This window comes from Dromiciops gliroides, chromosome 1 (genome assembly GCF_019393635.1).
Source record: "Dromiciops gliroides isolate mDroGli1 chromosome 1, mDroGli1.pri, whole genome shotgun sequence".
Lineage (NCBI taxonomy): Eukaryota > Metazoa > Chordata > Mammalia > Microbiotheria > Microbiotheriidae > Dromiciops > Dromiciops gliroides.
In genome coordinates, this window is record NC_057861.1 from 587562314 (window position 1) to 587577893 (window position 15580).

The following is a 15580-nucleotide window of genomic DNA, read 5'->3' on the forward strand; positions in this document are numbered from 1 at the left end:
AGAGCTCCACCAGGGAGTCTTGAGGCGATGACCACATGGTCCCCATTTGTCCCAAAAGTCAGATTTTGTCAGACAGTGGAAAGAACCCTCGCTCCAAAGGGAAAGGACCCAAGTTCAAATCCTGCCTGGGATGATTGTTTTCTGTGTGACCTTGAGCAAGCCTTTCTGGGTTATGAGCACAATTGAGTTTGCTTCCAGCTTTCTGTTCTCAGAGGAGAGAGAGTCTCATGGGCCTATTTTCCTCATCTGTAAAAATTAGTGGGTTGGACAGGGTGTGAAGTCTATTCCAGTTGTAGAGGGCTATGAAATTAGGACCTTGGACCTGAAACTGCATTCTGGTGCTGAGGGCAGATGGGACGGGTCCTCATGGCTCTGGGACACTGGTGAACATTCCCATTCCTCAGGCCACTGTTGTCCCTCTTTTTACTGTCTTGCAAAAGTACAGCAGGGGCTAGTCATGGGCTCCTGACTCAATGTCCTATTCCCCTCTTATGGAGATGGGGATGGGGAGGAAGGCTGACTTCTGCTTACATCACACCGCCATCTAGTGGCAGATGATGGAGGGAAACGTGTCCCCATCTCCTTGGGCAAGCTTCCCTCCCTCTTAGGTCATATTCAGTCCCTTAGGACCCATAATCCACAGATAGATGGGCTGTTTTTCCCATCACCATGGCTCCAGGGCCTCCATTCCTGCAGAAAAAGCTTAACTATTCTTGTTACTTCCTCCCATGATAGAAATAGCAACCTCATCATTAGACCATGGAAAGTACATTGACTCTAGAGTCTAAGGTCCTGGGTTCAAATTCTGGCTCTGACCCTATCAATGTGACTTTGCACAAGTCACTTAACCTCCTCTGGGCCTCAATTTCCTTATCTGCAAAATGAGGGGGTTGGATTAGATGACTTCTGAGGTCCCTTCAAGCTTTTATGATTCTGATCCTACATACAGTGGTGACATACGGTTTTCAAAATGCTTTGGCATATATTTTCTCCTAAAAGTTGTTCAGCAGCTCTGTGAGACAGTCTGAGACTAGATCATCAATATTACATCATGTATCATATCACAGGATCAGAGCTGGAAGGGACCAGTCCAACCCACTCATTTTACAGATAAGGAAACTGAGGCCCTAGTGACTTATTCAAGATCGACTAAGTGACAGATGCTCACCCTATAGTGAGAGAGACAGGATTAGAACCTAGGTCTTTGGACCCCCAGTTCAGTGCTCTTACCCCTCTTACTACACTATCTCTCATTATTGGCCCCATTGTAAAGATGAAGAACTGATTCTATTACTGTATGTAGGTGGGTATGGCAGGTCAATTGAGGGGATTTTTGGGGGCAAGGGAGTCTTCAGTTTGATTCCCACATTACTTAGGGGGACTGCTTACTTCCCCTTAATATGGAGTCTCTCTTATTACCCTTTTACTTAAGAACCTAATACTTCTACCTTCCCCCATCATTATTATTCAGAGCTACAGGAGGGAGGGAAACTAGGGAGCAGAGAAGATGTAAGGAAGTTTGTGAATCCCATTGTTCTTTCTCCTTTCACTCAGCACATCCTCAAACACTCCTGTTTTGGGTCCTGTGGGTAACAGAGGGCTGGAGAGGATTATGAGTTACCTCACAGACTTGAGTTTCTTTCTCAATTATAGCTGAGGGCACCAGGAGATCAGCAAGTAAGCCTGCTGGGAAGACTCACTGAATCAGCCTCTCAGAGTACAGTCTTACTACAGGGGAGCATGGAAAGAGAGGAAAAGCTGGAGCTGATGGCTTCCCGGGACCCAGACTGTCTCCGGGCTTACCTGGCTTATGGAAAAGGTAGGTGAAGGCAGCAGCAACCTTTGGGAGTATGTATGTGTATTTAGGATGGCACAGTGGATAGAGTGGTAGGCCTGGAGTCAGGAAGATTCATCTTCCCGAGTTTAAATCTGACCTCAGACACTTACTGTGTTACCCTGGGCAAGTCACTTCACCCTGTTTGCCTTAGTTTCCTCATCTGTAAAATGAGCTGGAGAGGGAAGTGACAAACCATTCCAGGATTTTTGCCAAGAAAACCTCAAATGGGGTCATGGAGAGTCAGATGTAACTGAAAACATCTGAACTGAAATGTATATTTTATACATTTGGGTTTTTTTTCTTTTCTTTTTTTTTTTTTTTTTTGGGTGAGGCAATTGGGGTTAAGTGATTTGCCCAGGGTCACACAGCTAGTAAGTGTTAAGTGTCTGAGGCCGAATTTGAATTCAGGTCCTCCTGAATCCAGGGCTGGTGCTCTATCCACTGCGCCACCTAGCTGCTCCTGAAATATATATTTTATGCAGAAAAAGGACCATTAAAGTCTCATAGTTGAAAGAACCTTATGGGTTATCTTGTCTGAAGAGTTATTCCCTCTGTAACAAACTAGACAAGAGGTTAACCAGCCACTACTTAAAAACCCAGTGATAGAAAACTCACTAACACCGAAGTGAAGGCATTCTACTTAGGAGTAGTTGTTGGGGACATTATAATTGCCCAATCTGTAGGAAAAACCACTGAGGGAGAGGTCTGAGCAAATAATACTTTATTAAAGGGTCCATGGTCCCCTCTAATAAAGTGGACCTCAGATGTTCCTCACAATCTGAGATGCCCCTGATTCCCAGGACCTTGATTTTATAGGAATTGATACTGAAATATGCAAAATGAGACATGGTAAAATATGGAATCTTGTTAGTCTATAGACCTTGCTCTTGAGGGCTAAAAATGATGCATTAGCAGATGGATGGGTGGGGTCACAGATTAGGTGAAGCACAGGGCATCTCCACTAAGTGGTCAAAAGATGGTCACTTGCTCGTGTTGGACAAGAAAAAATGTCCTGAGTTGCAAAAATAAGTTGGGGGACTTTCCAAAGCATCTAGGCATCCCACCCATGCTGGGCTTGGACATGGAATTTGAGTAAAACAGTATGGGGATATCTTTGTCAGCATTCTTGTGATTGTGCAAGTGAGCTTCATAACTGGTAAGCAAATAGTGAACATTGCATTCAAGTTTGAGGCCCGTTCTAAAAGCCTACTATAAGAACCTATCTTATCTAATTCTCTCTCTGTGATTTATGTAAAATATACTGATTAATACTGATTGGAATAGAGTAAGGGTCCAAATGAATCATTTTTCACATTGTAACTGTTAGGGAAATTTTCTTTATATCCAACCAAAATCTGTGTTGGTCCATTTTTACTAGTCTGGCCTCAGGCCATATAAAACATATCAAATGCATATTGGATGGTGCTGGTAAGGAACTGTAATGAATAGAAAACTCAAACAAGAAGAAACAAATTTACTTTAACAAAATTATGATAGATATTTTAACATCATTTGTTACATTGCCTATAATTTCTCCTGTATCCCTACCCCCTCCCTAGAGAGTGATTCCTTTTAGCAAAGTTTTTTTAAGAAAAAAGAAGAAAAGAGAAAAATAGTTCAGTAGAACTGATCAACATTTCAAAAAAAAATCTAATGTTAAATGCAATGTTCCACACTTGTGGACCCCAACAGCTACAAAGGAGCAGGGGAGGGAGAGAAGAGGTGTTTTCTCGTATTTCTTTTTTGGGAACAAACTTCACTTACTTTGAAGGGATTGCCCAGATTGGGGCTGATATTCCTTTCTACCCTTAGGGAACCCTTCACTTTGGGGGGAACAAATGTGATTTAAGCCCCTGGCAGCTCCACCTATTAACCTAGCTTCAGTCTGATTCAACATTTATTTGCTGGACACCTATTGTGTGTCCTGCACTGTTAAGTGTTATGAAGAATACCAAAAACCGTGCTCTGAATTAGCCGCCCACCATTCTATGCTCAGAAAGTACTACCTCTTCACCATCATCTCTTAGAATTTCTGGCTTCTTTCAAGGCTTAGCTCAAGGGCCTGCTTCTGCATGAAGCTTTTCCTGATCTACACCCACCCCACCCCCCATGCTAGTACCCTCTCCCACCCAAATCACCTCATATCTACTTTTTTTTTTTTTTTGATGAGGCAATTGGGGTTAAATGACTTGCTCAGGGTCACACAGCTAATAAGTGTTAAGTGTCTGAGGTCGGATTTGAACTCAGGTCCTCCTGCCTCCAGGGCCGGTGCTCTATCCACTGTGCCACCTAGCTACCCCACCTCATATCTATTTTAACTATATCATGTTCACTAGTTTATATCCAGCCTCATAATAATGAGTCTGGCCTTTCCTCCTTCAGAGGCCAGTGTCAGAGAAGCCAAAGAGAAGCATCCCAGTGAATCCATTTGTGCTTTCATTGCTCTAGGGACAAAGGAGGAGGGTGTGGAGATCAGTGCCTGCTCTGATGGAAAGCAGATGGCCAAGGCTGAGGCTACGCTCCGTGCCAGTGGTGGGCACAGTGAACACTTGGGCCAGCTGATCCTCAGGGCTGCCAACCAGAGTGTAAGCCTGGCTGCCCATGGCTGCATCACTCCCATTGGGAACATGGAGGTAAATCTGTCCAGGCCCCTCCGTGTGGTGCTATGTATCAAGGGTGAGGTGTTCTTTAGTGGGGGCCAATGAAGGGGAGAGTGTGGAAGGTCATTTTGAATCTATGGTTCACAGAAGGGGTGGATTTCAGAAAATAGACAGAACCTCTATTATGTGCCAGGCTAAGTGCTAGGGGTACAAATACAATCCAGCAAGGTGGCACCGCCGACCAGGAGCTTCCATTGTGGCAGACCACTCCTACAAGGGTGCTAGTAAATGGAGAGGGAGTAAATGAGGAGAATGCCTGAGGTGAAGAGAAGAAATCTGGACAGTTGAGACAAGAGTGATGAGAAGCAGGGCTGATGTCTTTCCTAAAATTGTGGTCCTGAGGAGGGAGTCACCAATTAGGAGAGGAGGAGAAGGACGGGGGATTTAGAGTTAATATTTAGAAATGGCAAAGGCAAAATATAATCTTTGGTTTGTCTTTACATATTTCCCCCTCTTTGTTAGGGGTGGGCAGGTGGCTTGCAGTCTCTTTTTCTTCCCCCTCCCCCCTACTTTTTGGTTTCTGAGAAATAGATGGTCTAAATTAGAAGAGACTGGACTAGGAGGAAGTAGATTGGGGATCAACTTTCCACTCTATCACCTCCTTTATGACCTATAATGCATTGGACAAGTCAGCCCACCTCTTTAGGGCTCCTTTTCTTCAGTTTTCCAATGGGGAGAACACTCCCTATCTTTCCTCAGCCTTTACCTCTCTAGTCCTGGGTCCTACTTCAATAGCTGATAACAAGCCCAGCTCAGGATGTCTCTACCTCACCCAGCCCTATTTTCATGTTCCCACAGTCCAAGATGGCCGAGGTCGGTTCTCACCTACAAGCCAGACTCGTGGAGAAGTTCCAAGTGTTTGACACCTACCTCCAGAAGTTCCAGGACCTGGTGCGTTTGGCCCGGCCAAGCCTGGCCTCTTCTATTTCTGGATGGTTCTGGGACTAAGTTCATTCACTGAGGGAGACTATAGTTCCTATTGAATCCTAGCTTTGGTGTCTTCTGCCAAGGGTGAGATTGTCTCAGAGGGCATGAAAATATTAGCGTTGCCCTGCCTAGCTATGGAAATAGTGGGGGAATTGTGTGGCTGGTTGATGGACATATGGATTTGGGTGGGACGGTGGAGTAAGGGAAGAGAAATATTAGGGGCTAAGGGAAAATGAGAGTGAAATGTAAGAGATCAGAAGGGATTGTAGGGTGATGAAAAGATATAAAGAGTTTGAAGAGATATGGCTTGGGGTGTTGCTATTTCCTGAAAGCTGATGCTCTTTCTTTGGAGTCCAGGGCAGAGCTCTCTGAATCAGGGAGTGGCCCTGGGGGTGGAAAATCCCTATCCCACACTAACTCTACTTTTTGGTAAATATCTAAATCCATATCTAAAGTTATACCAGATATAGGCTCTGGTACCCTAGGAATGGAGCCAAAACTTCCCAGAAACCCTATGCATGGGTTCTTAGGGGGGTGAAAGGGCTAGAGGAGACTGTCCAGCCTTCAGGGCTGCTGACACTTAGCAGGGGATTTCCTCTCTGGGCTGGCAGGTGCAACAGATCGACTTCCTGGACAGTGCAGCTGGTTGGGTCCTGCAGATGTCCCAGGCTGCCGTGAGAGCCCTACAGGTAGGGGGTAGAGCTGCAGCTGGACTGTGGAGGCAAAGCTCAGCCAGGCAGGTGCTGAGACATCACCTTCCCCTGCAACTGGAGAGGCTCCAAACTGTTATGGAGCAGACGCAGAGTGAGCTGCAAAGTGAGTGAATGTTCCCCTGGCTCCTCTTCTGTGTCTCATTTTGCCCCCCCTGTTTGCCCCCCAATATTTCCTACAGAGTCTCCTAGCAGAGAAGAGAAAGGAGAGGGAGGGGATAAACAATTGCTTTCCCAGGTTACTCTAGACTCTGGGTATCCAGGCCAGTGTTTATTTGTTGCCTGAGGTGTTGGGACTCTGGCTTGAAGTTCTTTGAGAGGCCTTAGTATAACTGGGCTTGGAAAGGTTTTTCCTCTTTGGTTTGCCCCACACACACACACACACACACTCAGGAGAGCTCACAGAGGTCTCCACATAGAGGGCTAGGGATGGCTAACTCTTGCAGAGCCATTAGCCACACTGAAGGACGCCTACTATGAAGTCACGCTCAAACCCCTGGATGAGGTGTGGCAGGAGAGGACTGAGGAGGCTCTGAGGAAGATGAAGGCCTACGTGCCCTCAGGGATGAAGGACACCTGGCTCATGAGGCCAATCCTGCTGTCTTTACAGGCTGTGAAGGGTGCCCTAGATCTGGTGAGTCCCAGACAGAATATATCTCCTCCCACCCCTTTTCCCCCTCCTTCAGGGATGGAGAGCCGGTTATGGCTCAGGAACCCTATGAGACTGATAGCTGAGCACCCTGGAGCAAAGGGACAACCACAAGAATCATAGCTAGAGGGAGTGGGAGGCTGACTTCTTACTGTGGCTATTTGTCCCCTTCTTCACCAGGCTGCCCACCAGATACTGAAGTGGGCAGAAGTCAAATTCTCCAGAGCAATTAGAAGAATTCGGAAACCCTTGTCCAATATTTACAGCTTCTCTGCAAGGTAATGGTCATGAAGGAGGCATGTTGCTGTTGCTGTTGCTGTTGTTGTTGTTGCTGTTGCTGTTGCTGTTGTTGTTGTTGTTGTTGTTGAGGAACTCTTGGAGAGGACATTTTCTCTGCCTGGAAGGTCAATATTCATTCAACTACTTAACAGTTGTAGCCTAGGATTTGCCCAAGGTCACAAAGCCAGCGTGTGTCAGAGGTGGGATTTGAACCCAGGTCTTCCTTGAGGCCAGTTTTCTATCCTTTACAATACCCCTTGCTGTCTCTTTCATCTGTTATTTAATTTAAATTCCACAGTGCTCTTGTCTACTAGGCAGAGTAGGCATGGTTTTACCCATTTGGCTGAGAAGCCGAGGCTGGAAGAGGTACCCCCTCCCCAATCCATCCTCCACACCATTGCCCAAATGATCTTCTTAATGTAGCGTTTACTCTCTATCGAATAAAGCATGAATTCTTAACCTAGACATTCAAGACCCTCCCCAATCTGCCTGCAACTTTTACTCATGCTACTCTCCTTCCCATAACCTATGTTCCAGCTAACCTGGGCTCATTCTCTATTCCCTATTCCTGTCCTGACCTCTCTCATCTCCAGAATTTTGTCCACACAAAGAATGAATTTCCTGCCTTTTCTTCATTATTGCAAACCCACCTTTCAAGGCTCAAGTCATTGCCAACTTATCAACAGAGCCTTCCCTAACAAATTGGGTGACAGTGGTCTTTAGCAGAATAAAAAAAAAAACTGAACTCTGTAATGGTAATGACCAAGCTTGGCCCTGAAGAAGAGATGAGACAGACAATGTTCTCCCTTTTTCCCAGAACCAGCAGACTGTGGGTGTGGAACTGTACTTAGACTGTCAGACTCAGCTGATGTGTTGGTTAGTTTGGCTAAATGGCTTTTTCCTCCTCTGTTTTATATTCTTTGTTACAAGAGATGGCTGTCTGGGTAGGGAAGAGTCAACAAATCAATGCCAGAAGCATTTACTAAACTCTAGGGGTACACAGAAAGGCAAAACAACAACAAAGAATAGTGCCCACCCTCAAGGAACTCAGTCTAATGAGGGAGACAGCATGTAAACAGCTTTGTACAAACAAGATGCATACAGGATGAATTGGAAATAATCAGCTGAGGAAAGACATTGATATGAAAATGCCCAGATTAAGGAGATGATGTGACTTATGTGTCAATGAAAAGCTAGTGGACCAATGTCATTGGATTACAAAATATGTGAGTAAGGTATAAAAAGACTGGAAAATTTGGAAGGGGTTTACTTTGCTTTAAAAACAAAGAGGATTTTATATTTGATCTTGGTGGCGATGGGGAGCCATTGGAGTTTGATTATGGAGATGACATGGTCAGATATGTAGTTTAGGAAGATCACTTTGACAGCTGAATAGAGGATGGTCCAGAGTAGGGAGAAACTTGAGGCAGGGAGACCAATGAAAAGTCTCTTGCAATTGTCCAGGAGTGAGGTGATGAGGGCTTACCGCAAGGTAGTGGCAGTGTTAGAGAAGGAAAGGGGATGTATAGGAGAGATATTACAAAAAATAAATCCAATAGGCTTTGGCAACAGATTGGGTATAGGGGAGGGGGAGAAAGCATAAGGAGTTGAGGATGACACGTAGGTTGAAAGCCTGAGAGACCGGGAAGATGGTGGTACCCTCAACAGTAATAAGAAAGGCAGGGAGGGAAGCTTGAAAGGAAAGATAATGAGTTTAATGTTGGACAGATTGAGTTTAAAATGTCTAGGAGACATCCGACTAGAGATGTCCAATAGGCAGTTGGAGATGAAAGGTTGGAGGTGATCAACAAAGTGAGGGTGTGGGGGCAGCTAGGTGGCGAAGTGGATAAAGCACCAGCCCTGGATTCAGGAGGACTGGAGTTCAAATGCAGCCTCAGACACTTGACACTTACTGGCTGTGTGACCCTGGGCAAGTCACTTAACCCTCATTGCTTCTCTCCCCCCCCCCCCGCCCCCCCACCAAAAGAGAGAAAAATTAGGGCTGGATAAGTGGATCTGAGAATCACCTGCATAGAGGTGATCATTGAATCTATGGAAGTTGATGAGATCACCAAATAAAATGATATAGAGGGAGAAGAGGGTGCAGGATCCATGGTTATTAGGCCCAACCTCAATGAAGATCCAGTAAAGGAGACCCAGGGTCAGACAGGTAGAAAGAGAACCAAGGTAGATTAGTGCCACAGAAACCTAAAGAGAAGAGTGTATCAGGGAGTAGAGGGTGGTTGATAGTGTTAAAAGTTTCAAAGAGGTCAAGAAGGATGAGGATTGAGAAAGGCTATTCATTAATTCATTAAATGTGTCCATTAAGAGATCACTGGGGGGCAGCTAGGTGACACAGTGGATAGAGCACAGGCCCTGGATTCAGGAGGACCTGAGTTCAAATCCAGCCTCAGACACTTGACACTTACTGGCTGTGTGAACCTGGGCAAGTCACTTAACCCCAATTGCCTCACTAAAAAAATTAAAAATTTTAAAAAATTAAAAAAAAAAAAGAGATCACTGTGGGGCAGCTAGGTGACACAGTGGATAGAGCACAGGCCCTGGATTCAGGAGGACCTGAGTTCAAATCCAGCCTCAGACACTTGACACTTACTAGCTGTGTGACCCTGGACAAGTCACTTAACCCCAATTGCCTCACCAAAAAAAAAAAAAAGAGAGAGAGAGAGAGAGATCATGGGGGGGGGGGGGGCAGCTAGGTGGCACAGTGGATAAAGCACCAGGCCTGGATTCAGGAGTACATGAATTCAAATCCAGCTTCAGACACTTGACACTTACTAGCTGTGTGACCCTGGGCAAGTCACTTAACCCTCATTGCCCCTCAAAAAGAGAGAGGGGGAGGGAGAGAGAGAGAGAGAGAGAGAGAGAGAGAGAGAGAGAGATTGATGGATGGATGGATGGATGGATGGATGGATGGATGGATGGATGGATGGATGGATGGATGGATGGTACCTTTGGAGGGAGCAGTTGGGAAAAGAGGTATATTTGGAAATAAAGGTGATACAAAGGCAAAAATCGTTCTAAAGGAAAGTAATTTTTCCCTCCCCATGTTTTTAGAACACTTTGGGCCACACCTTTAAACTTGTTGTTCGGTCATGTCTAAGTCTTTGTGTACCGTATCACACCAACAATTCTCCATGGGGTTTTCTTGGCAAAGATAATGGCAAAGTTTGCCATTTCCTTCTCCAGGAGATTAAGGCAAATAGAAGTCAAGTGATTTGCCCAGGGTCACTTTACCTTTGCACTTAATACTTCTCAATCAATCAAAGAGTATTTTGCTAAACCTTAGGGATATAAATTCAATGAAGGAAACAATTCCTAATCTCAGAGAGTTTCCATTTTATCATAGTGATATCATAGTATATTTGTCCTTTCCCCCATTGGATGACAATCTCCTTGAGGACAAGGTCTGTGTCATCTGTCTGTATGGTCAGCACCTACCCCAGTGTGTCACATATTATAGTTGTTGAATAAATGTGATGAGGGATTGCTTAAGAGTGGCCTAGGGGCAGCTAGATGGCGCAGTGGATAGAGCACCGGCCCTGGAGTCAGGAGGACCTGAGTTCAAATCCAGCCTCAGACACTTGACACTTACTAGCTGTGTGACCCTGGGCAAGTCACTTAACCCCAATTGCCTCACTAAAAAAAAAAAAAAAAAAAGAGTGGCCTGGTTTTTTTGGTGGTGGTGACGATGATGATAGGTAGCATTTATATAGTGTCTAAGATTTATGGAGTGCTTTATATCTCATTTGTTTCTCACAAGAACTCTGTGAGGTAGATGGTATTATTATTGTCCCCATTTCATAGATGAGGAAACTGAGTCTGGGGAGGCTTAGTGAGTTCTTCAGTGTCACACAGCCAGTATCTGAGGCTGAATCTGAAGTCAGGGAGAACCTCTCTCTTCCACCCTCTAGTTTGGCTTTCTTTCCACAGCTGCTGAGGCGGCCGTAGATCCTGAGACTCAGCCTGGGCTGAGCTCAGAAGGGAAGGTGGCCAAATGGAAGCTGAGCTTCCTCATGCACCAGAAGTCAGCCCAGCTACAAAGAAGAGATTGGCATCCAAAAGCCACTCTATGGGCCCCAGATAGCAGACCAGGGAGCTTTTTCCTCTAAAAAGCAACCTTTGTTCCAGAGAAAAAAATGCCTGCCCTCCTCGGCTGATACCAGAACCCAGATTAGCTCCCTTCTGGTTTTCTCCCTCCCCCTCCTGTTTATTGACTGGCTAACTGACCTCAACCCTGAACAGGGTTTCCATTGTTCCCACACTAAAGTTTGGGGCCATCTGGGAAAAAGATTCACTGGGCTACGTGCCAATGGAATATAAACTTCCTGATGGCAGGGACTGTTTTGGGTTTTGTCTTTGTAGCCCCCGTGCAGGGTTTTTGGTGCCTAGTAAGCATTCAGTAAGTGCTGGTTGAATTAAATGGGCACCTACTGGTGACCTTTCTTTTCCTTTTCCTTTCCTGGCCTCCTTTCTCTTCTCATCCATTCTGCTACTATTGTTTTCCTATTAGAAATGCGGGCTCCTTGAGAGCTGGGCCTGACTATTTACAAGCTCAGGATTTAATGCAGTGTTTGGCACGTCGTCGTTGTTTCCTCATAGATACTTTTTCAGTCATTCAGCTTTTCATTCCCTTTTTTCAGAATGAAAAGATAAAGAACTAAGAGAAAGGGTGTGTGGGGGCTGTGATCCTTCATGGTGCCCATGCTTAGCACAGGGCTTGGCACAGAATAGCTGGTGCTTAGTGAATGCTTGTTGATTGTAATTGAACTGAATGGAGGGGAGGGGCCTGGAAGGAGAAAGGGAGAATTCCTCCCCATCAGGGAATAAAGGGAAGAGAATAAACATTTATATAGCACCTACTATGTGCTGAGCACTGTGATAAGAGCTTTACAAATATCTCATTTGACCATCACAACAGCCCTGTAAGGTAGGTGCTCTTTATATCTTCATTTTGCAGCTGAGGAAACTGATAACAACCCTGAAAAACAGAAGCAAACTAAACTTAAGTGACTTGCCCAGGGTTACACAGCTAGTAGGTATCTGAGGCTGGATTTGAACTCAGGTCCCCCTGACTCCAGATCCAGTGCTCTGTCCACTGAGCCACTTACCTGCCTTTCTCCCATCACTAGTGTCAACTGTACAGAATCAGCCTCTAACCTGCAAGTGGCTGGAGTCAAACAGAGAAGGCTAGAGACAAGAGAGTCAAGGATCAAACAGAAGTTCAATTTCAAAGTGAGGGAAATGACTTACATGTCAGGAGGGGGCTATAGACACATGTGCCACTTTAGTGTGGCTGAACCTCGATTTATATACTTGCTGCTGGACAAAGAGTCAAACAGTGTGGTGTAGCAAGAGTGGTGAGGTACAACAGCAACAGGGAGACAAGGTTGACTGGTGACAAAAAGTCCGTTCATAGCCGTGTCTGGGTCTATTGATGCTTGCCCAAGCTCAGGGACCATCAGTTCTGTAATTTAGTTGCAGCAGAGTTCATCCAAAGGGTGAGGGCAAAGGATCGTTGTCACGCCAAGCTCAGGGCACTACTTGCTTGCTAGGCCGCACCTTTGGAAAACAGGGGGTCTCCTAATAGTATGTTGATATTAGAAGTCTTCAAGGAGCAGCTAGGTGGCACAGTGGATAGAGTACCGGCCCTGGAGTCGGGAGTACCTGAGTTCAAATCCGGCCTCAGACACTTACCACTTACTAACTGTGTGACCCTGGGCAAGTCACTTAACCCCAATTGCCTCACCAAAAAGAAAAAAGAAGTCTTCAGGCAGAAGCTGGAGGTTTACTTGGTGGAGATAGAGATTCACATTCAGGTATGGGTTGGACCAAATGACCTTTCAACTTTAAAGGTTCTAAGAAGCTCAGATCCTGACGGTGGCCAGACGGTTCTTGATCCCCACTCAGGGGTCTCTGTGTGTCCCCTCTAGGAACTGCTCCGTGGTGGTAAGGCTTCCAGTGCTTCCAGGAGGGGATCAGCCCGTGGACCTGGCCAAGGTGACCAACTACCTCATTGAGGAGAAATTGCTCCAGCCCCTCCGTGAGCTGTACGGCATCAACCTCCTGGCTGAGTACTATCGGATCAAGCATCGGCTGCTGGAGAACCCCTTTGAACGTAAGACCCTCCCCATCTTCCCCCTTCCTTGCAACTCAAGGGCTTTGGGGAGGGGGCTTTTCTAATACCAGAACTTTAAGAAAAAAGTCAGTAGGGGCAGCTAGGTGGCACAGTAGATAAAGCACAAGCCCTGGATTCAGGAGGACCTGAGTTCAGATCTGGCCTCAGAACTTGATACTTACTAGCTGTGTGACCCTGGGCAAATCCCTTAACCCTCATTGTCCTGCAAAAAGAAATAAATAAATGGATGGATGGATGGATAAATAGATAAATGAATGAATAAATAAATTAGCGGATGAATTAAATAAATAAGCAAATACATAAATAAATGGATGGATAGATAAATGAAAATAAATAAATAAGAAAAAAGTCAGTAGTGATCTCTCAAGAGGGCAAAAGATGGTAAGTGATGTTTCTGGTGACATAACAGCAAAGAAGAAAACTTAGAGGTGCATAGACGTAACATTGAGAACTTTAGGAAGGGAAAGTAGAGTCCAGTCCCCTCATTTGATTGAAGAGAAAACTGAGTCCCTCTCATTTTGTGGAAGAGGAAACCTAAGGCCCAGAGAGATGAAATTTGCCCAAGAGAACTCAGGGCTCCTGACTCAGGGACCAAAGGTCTTATTGAAAGTTCATAAAGGGGCAAATAGGTGGTGCAGTGGATAGAGCACCAGCCCTGGATTCAGGAGGACCTGAGTTCAAATCCGGCCTCAGACACTTAAAAATTACTAGCTGTGTGACCCTGGGCAAGTCACTTAACCCCAGTTGCCTCACAAAAAAAAGAAAAAAAAGTTCATAAAACCCTGAATTTAGAGCCAGAAGGGGGATCCCAATGACCATTGAGTCCAACCCCTTTATTTTACAGATGAGGAAACCAACCCATAGAAAGCTTCTCCGTAGTCACACATGGTACATGTCTGAGGCAAAACCTGAACCCGGGTCTGCCCAACACCATACTGCATCTCTAGTTCTGAGAGGCTTACCCTGCTTGGGCAGACCTCTGTATCATTTGCAGTTGGAGAAGCACATTTTGAAAAAAAAAAAAAAAAACAATTTCTAGGGAAATGGAGTAGAAGTCACAAATGAGACCGAGTGTTTTTGGAGTGCTCAGCACTGGGCCCACCACTAAAGCAGGGGGTTGTGGCCTTTGCTACTTCACGGACCCCTTTGGCAGTTCTGCAAAAAATCTACAGACTCCTCAGAATCATGTTTTCAAATGTCTAAAATAAAATCCCTAGGATTATAAAAGAGACTAATTAACTATATTTCAGCATATCAAAATATTTTTTCAAATAATAAGCTCACAGACCCCAAGTTAAGAGCCCTTGTTTTAAATGCCTGACAGAAAGGGTTCTCTCACAGGTCCAAAGGCCAGGGCTGGGGAATGGAATGGAAAGGCTGAGAAAGCAGAATCCTTAGCAGTGGGCGGCAGTGGAGAACGGAAGCTAGACCTCCTCCCAAGTCTTGGACCGAGCTGATTCCAAAAGCCCAAAGGACCCCTCGGATTCCAAAGGAAGTTGAGGGGTGGGAGGTGGGGCTCATATAATACACAGAACCAAGAGGAAGTTAGAAAGGCAAAACGAATGGTAATTAAATCCAGACTCAACCCCACCCCCTACCAAGGCCCAGGGGGCTGCAGATTGAGCAGCAAGAGCAGAGCCAGACCCCTTCCTGGGAAAGGACCAATGAGGTTTAGAAAATGGTGCCTCCAGGGGAGATCTGGTTTGAAGGAGAAGTTGGGGTTTTTATTTTTCCTGCTTGAGAATGAATGGTCTGTCTCTACTTCAAGCACCATAACCACATCATGTGGGAACCTCAGCTGATTCAGAAATGAGAATGAACACCACTTCCCTCAGGGGGCCTCTCGCTATGTAGCCCATCTGTGATTGGCCAGCCACAAAGTTGAAGGGGCACGTGTTTATTGAGCGCCTACTGTGTACCCAGTATGGGATTCACTCCCCATTTGAGTTTCTGTTCTTTTCCTTGCTTTTCAAAAAGGAAGGGGATGGGAGTATAATATTTAGAGCTAGGAAGGACATCAGAGTCCTTCCCCCTTTTTTTGTTTGTTTGTTTGGTTTTTTTAGTGAGGCAATTGGGGTTAAGTAACTTGCCCAGGGTCACACAGCTAGTTCATGTTAAGTGTCTGAGGCCGGGTTTGAACTCAGGTACTCCTGAATCCAGGGCCGGTGCTCTATCCACTGTGCCACCTAGCTGCCCCTCCTTCCCCCTTTATAAAGATGAGGAAATTGAGGCCCAGGAAAGTTGCTATAAAGCTGTGCCACCCGGTGCACTGGGAGATAACGGAGAAGGAATTTACATATATATGGTACTCACCCAATCGGAACCACTTTGCATACATTAGCTCATTTACTACTCATAACA

At 45.5% G+C, this 15580-nt stretch overlaps 1 protein-coding gene across 1 annotated transcript in view; it reads left to right on the plus strand.

Annotated features, from left to right (window-relative positions):
* LOC122752259 overlaps positions 1-15580 on the plus strand; it is a 183301-nt gene that overhangs the window by 143170 nt on the left and 24551 nt on the right. Inside the window, exons 61-67 of the mRNA XM_043999277.1 lie at positions 1654-1819; positions 4286-4470; positions 5296-5388; positions 6036-6240; positions 6581-6768; positions 6964-7061; positions 13014-13198. Of these exons, the coding sequence (XP_043855212.1) occupies positions 1654-1819; positions 4286-4470; positions 5296-5388; positions 6036-6240; positions 6581-6768; positions 6964-7061; positions 13014-13198 (1120 nt within the window). The remainder of the gene's footprint in view (positions 1-1653; positions 1820-4285; positions 4471-5295; positions 5389-6035; positions 6241-6580; positions 6769-6963; positions 7062-13013; positions 13199-15580) is intronic.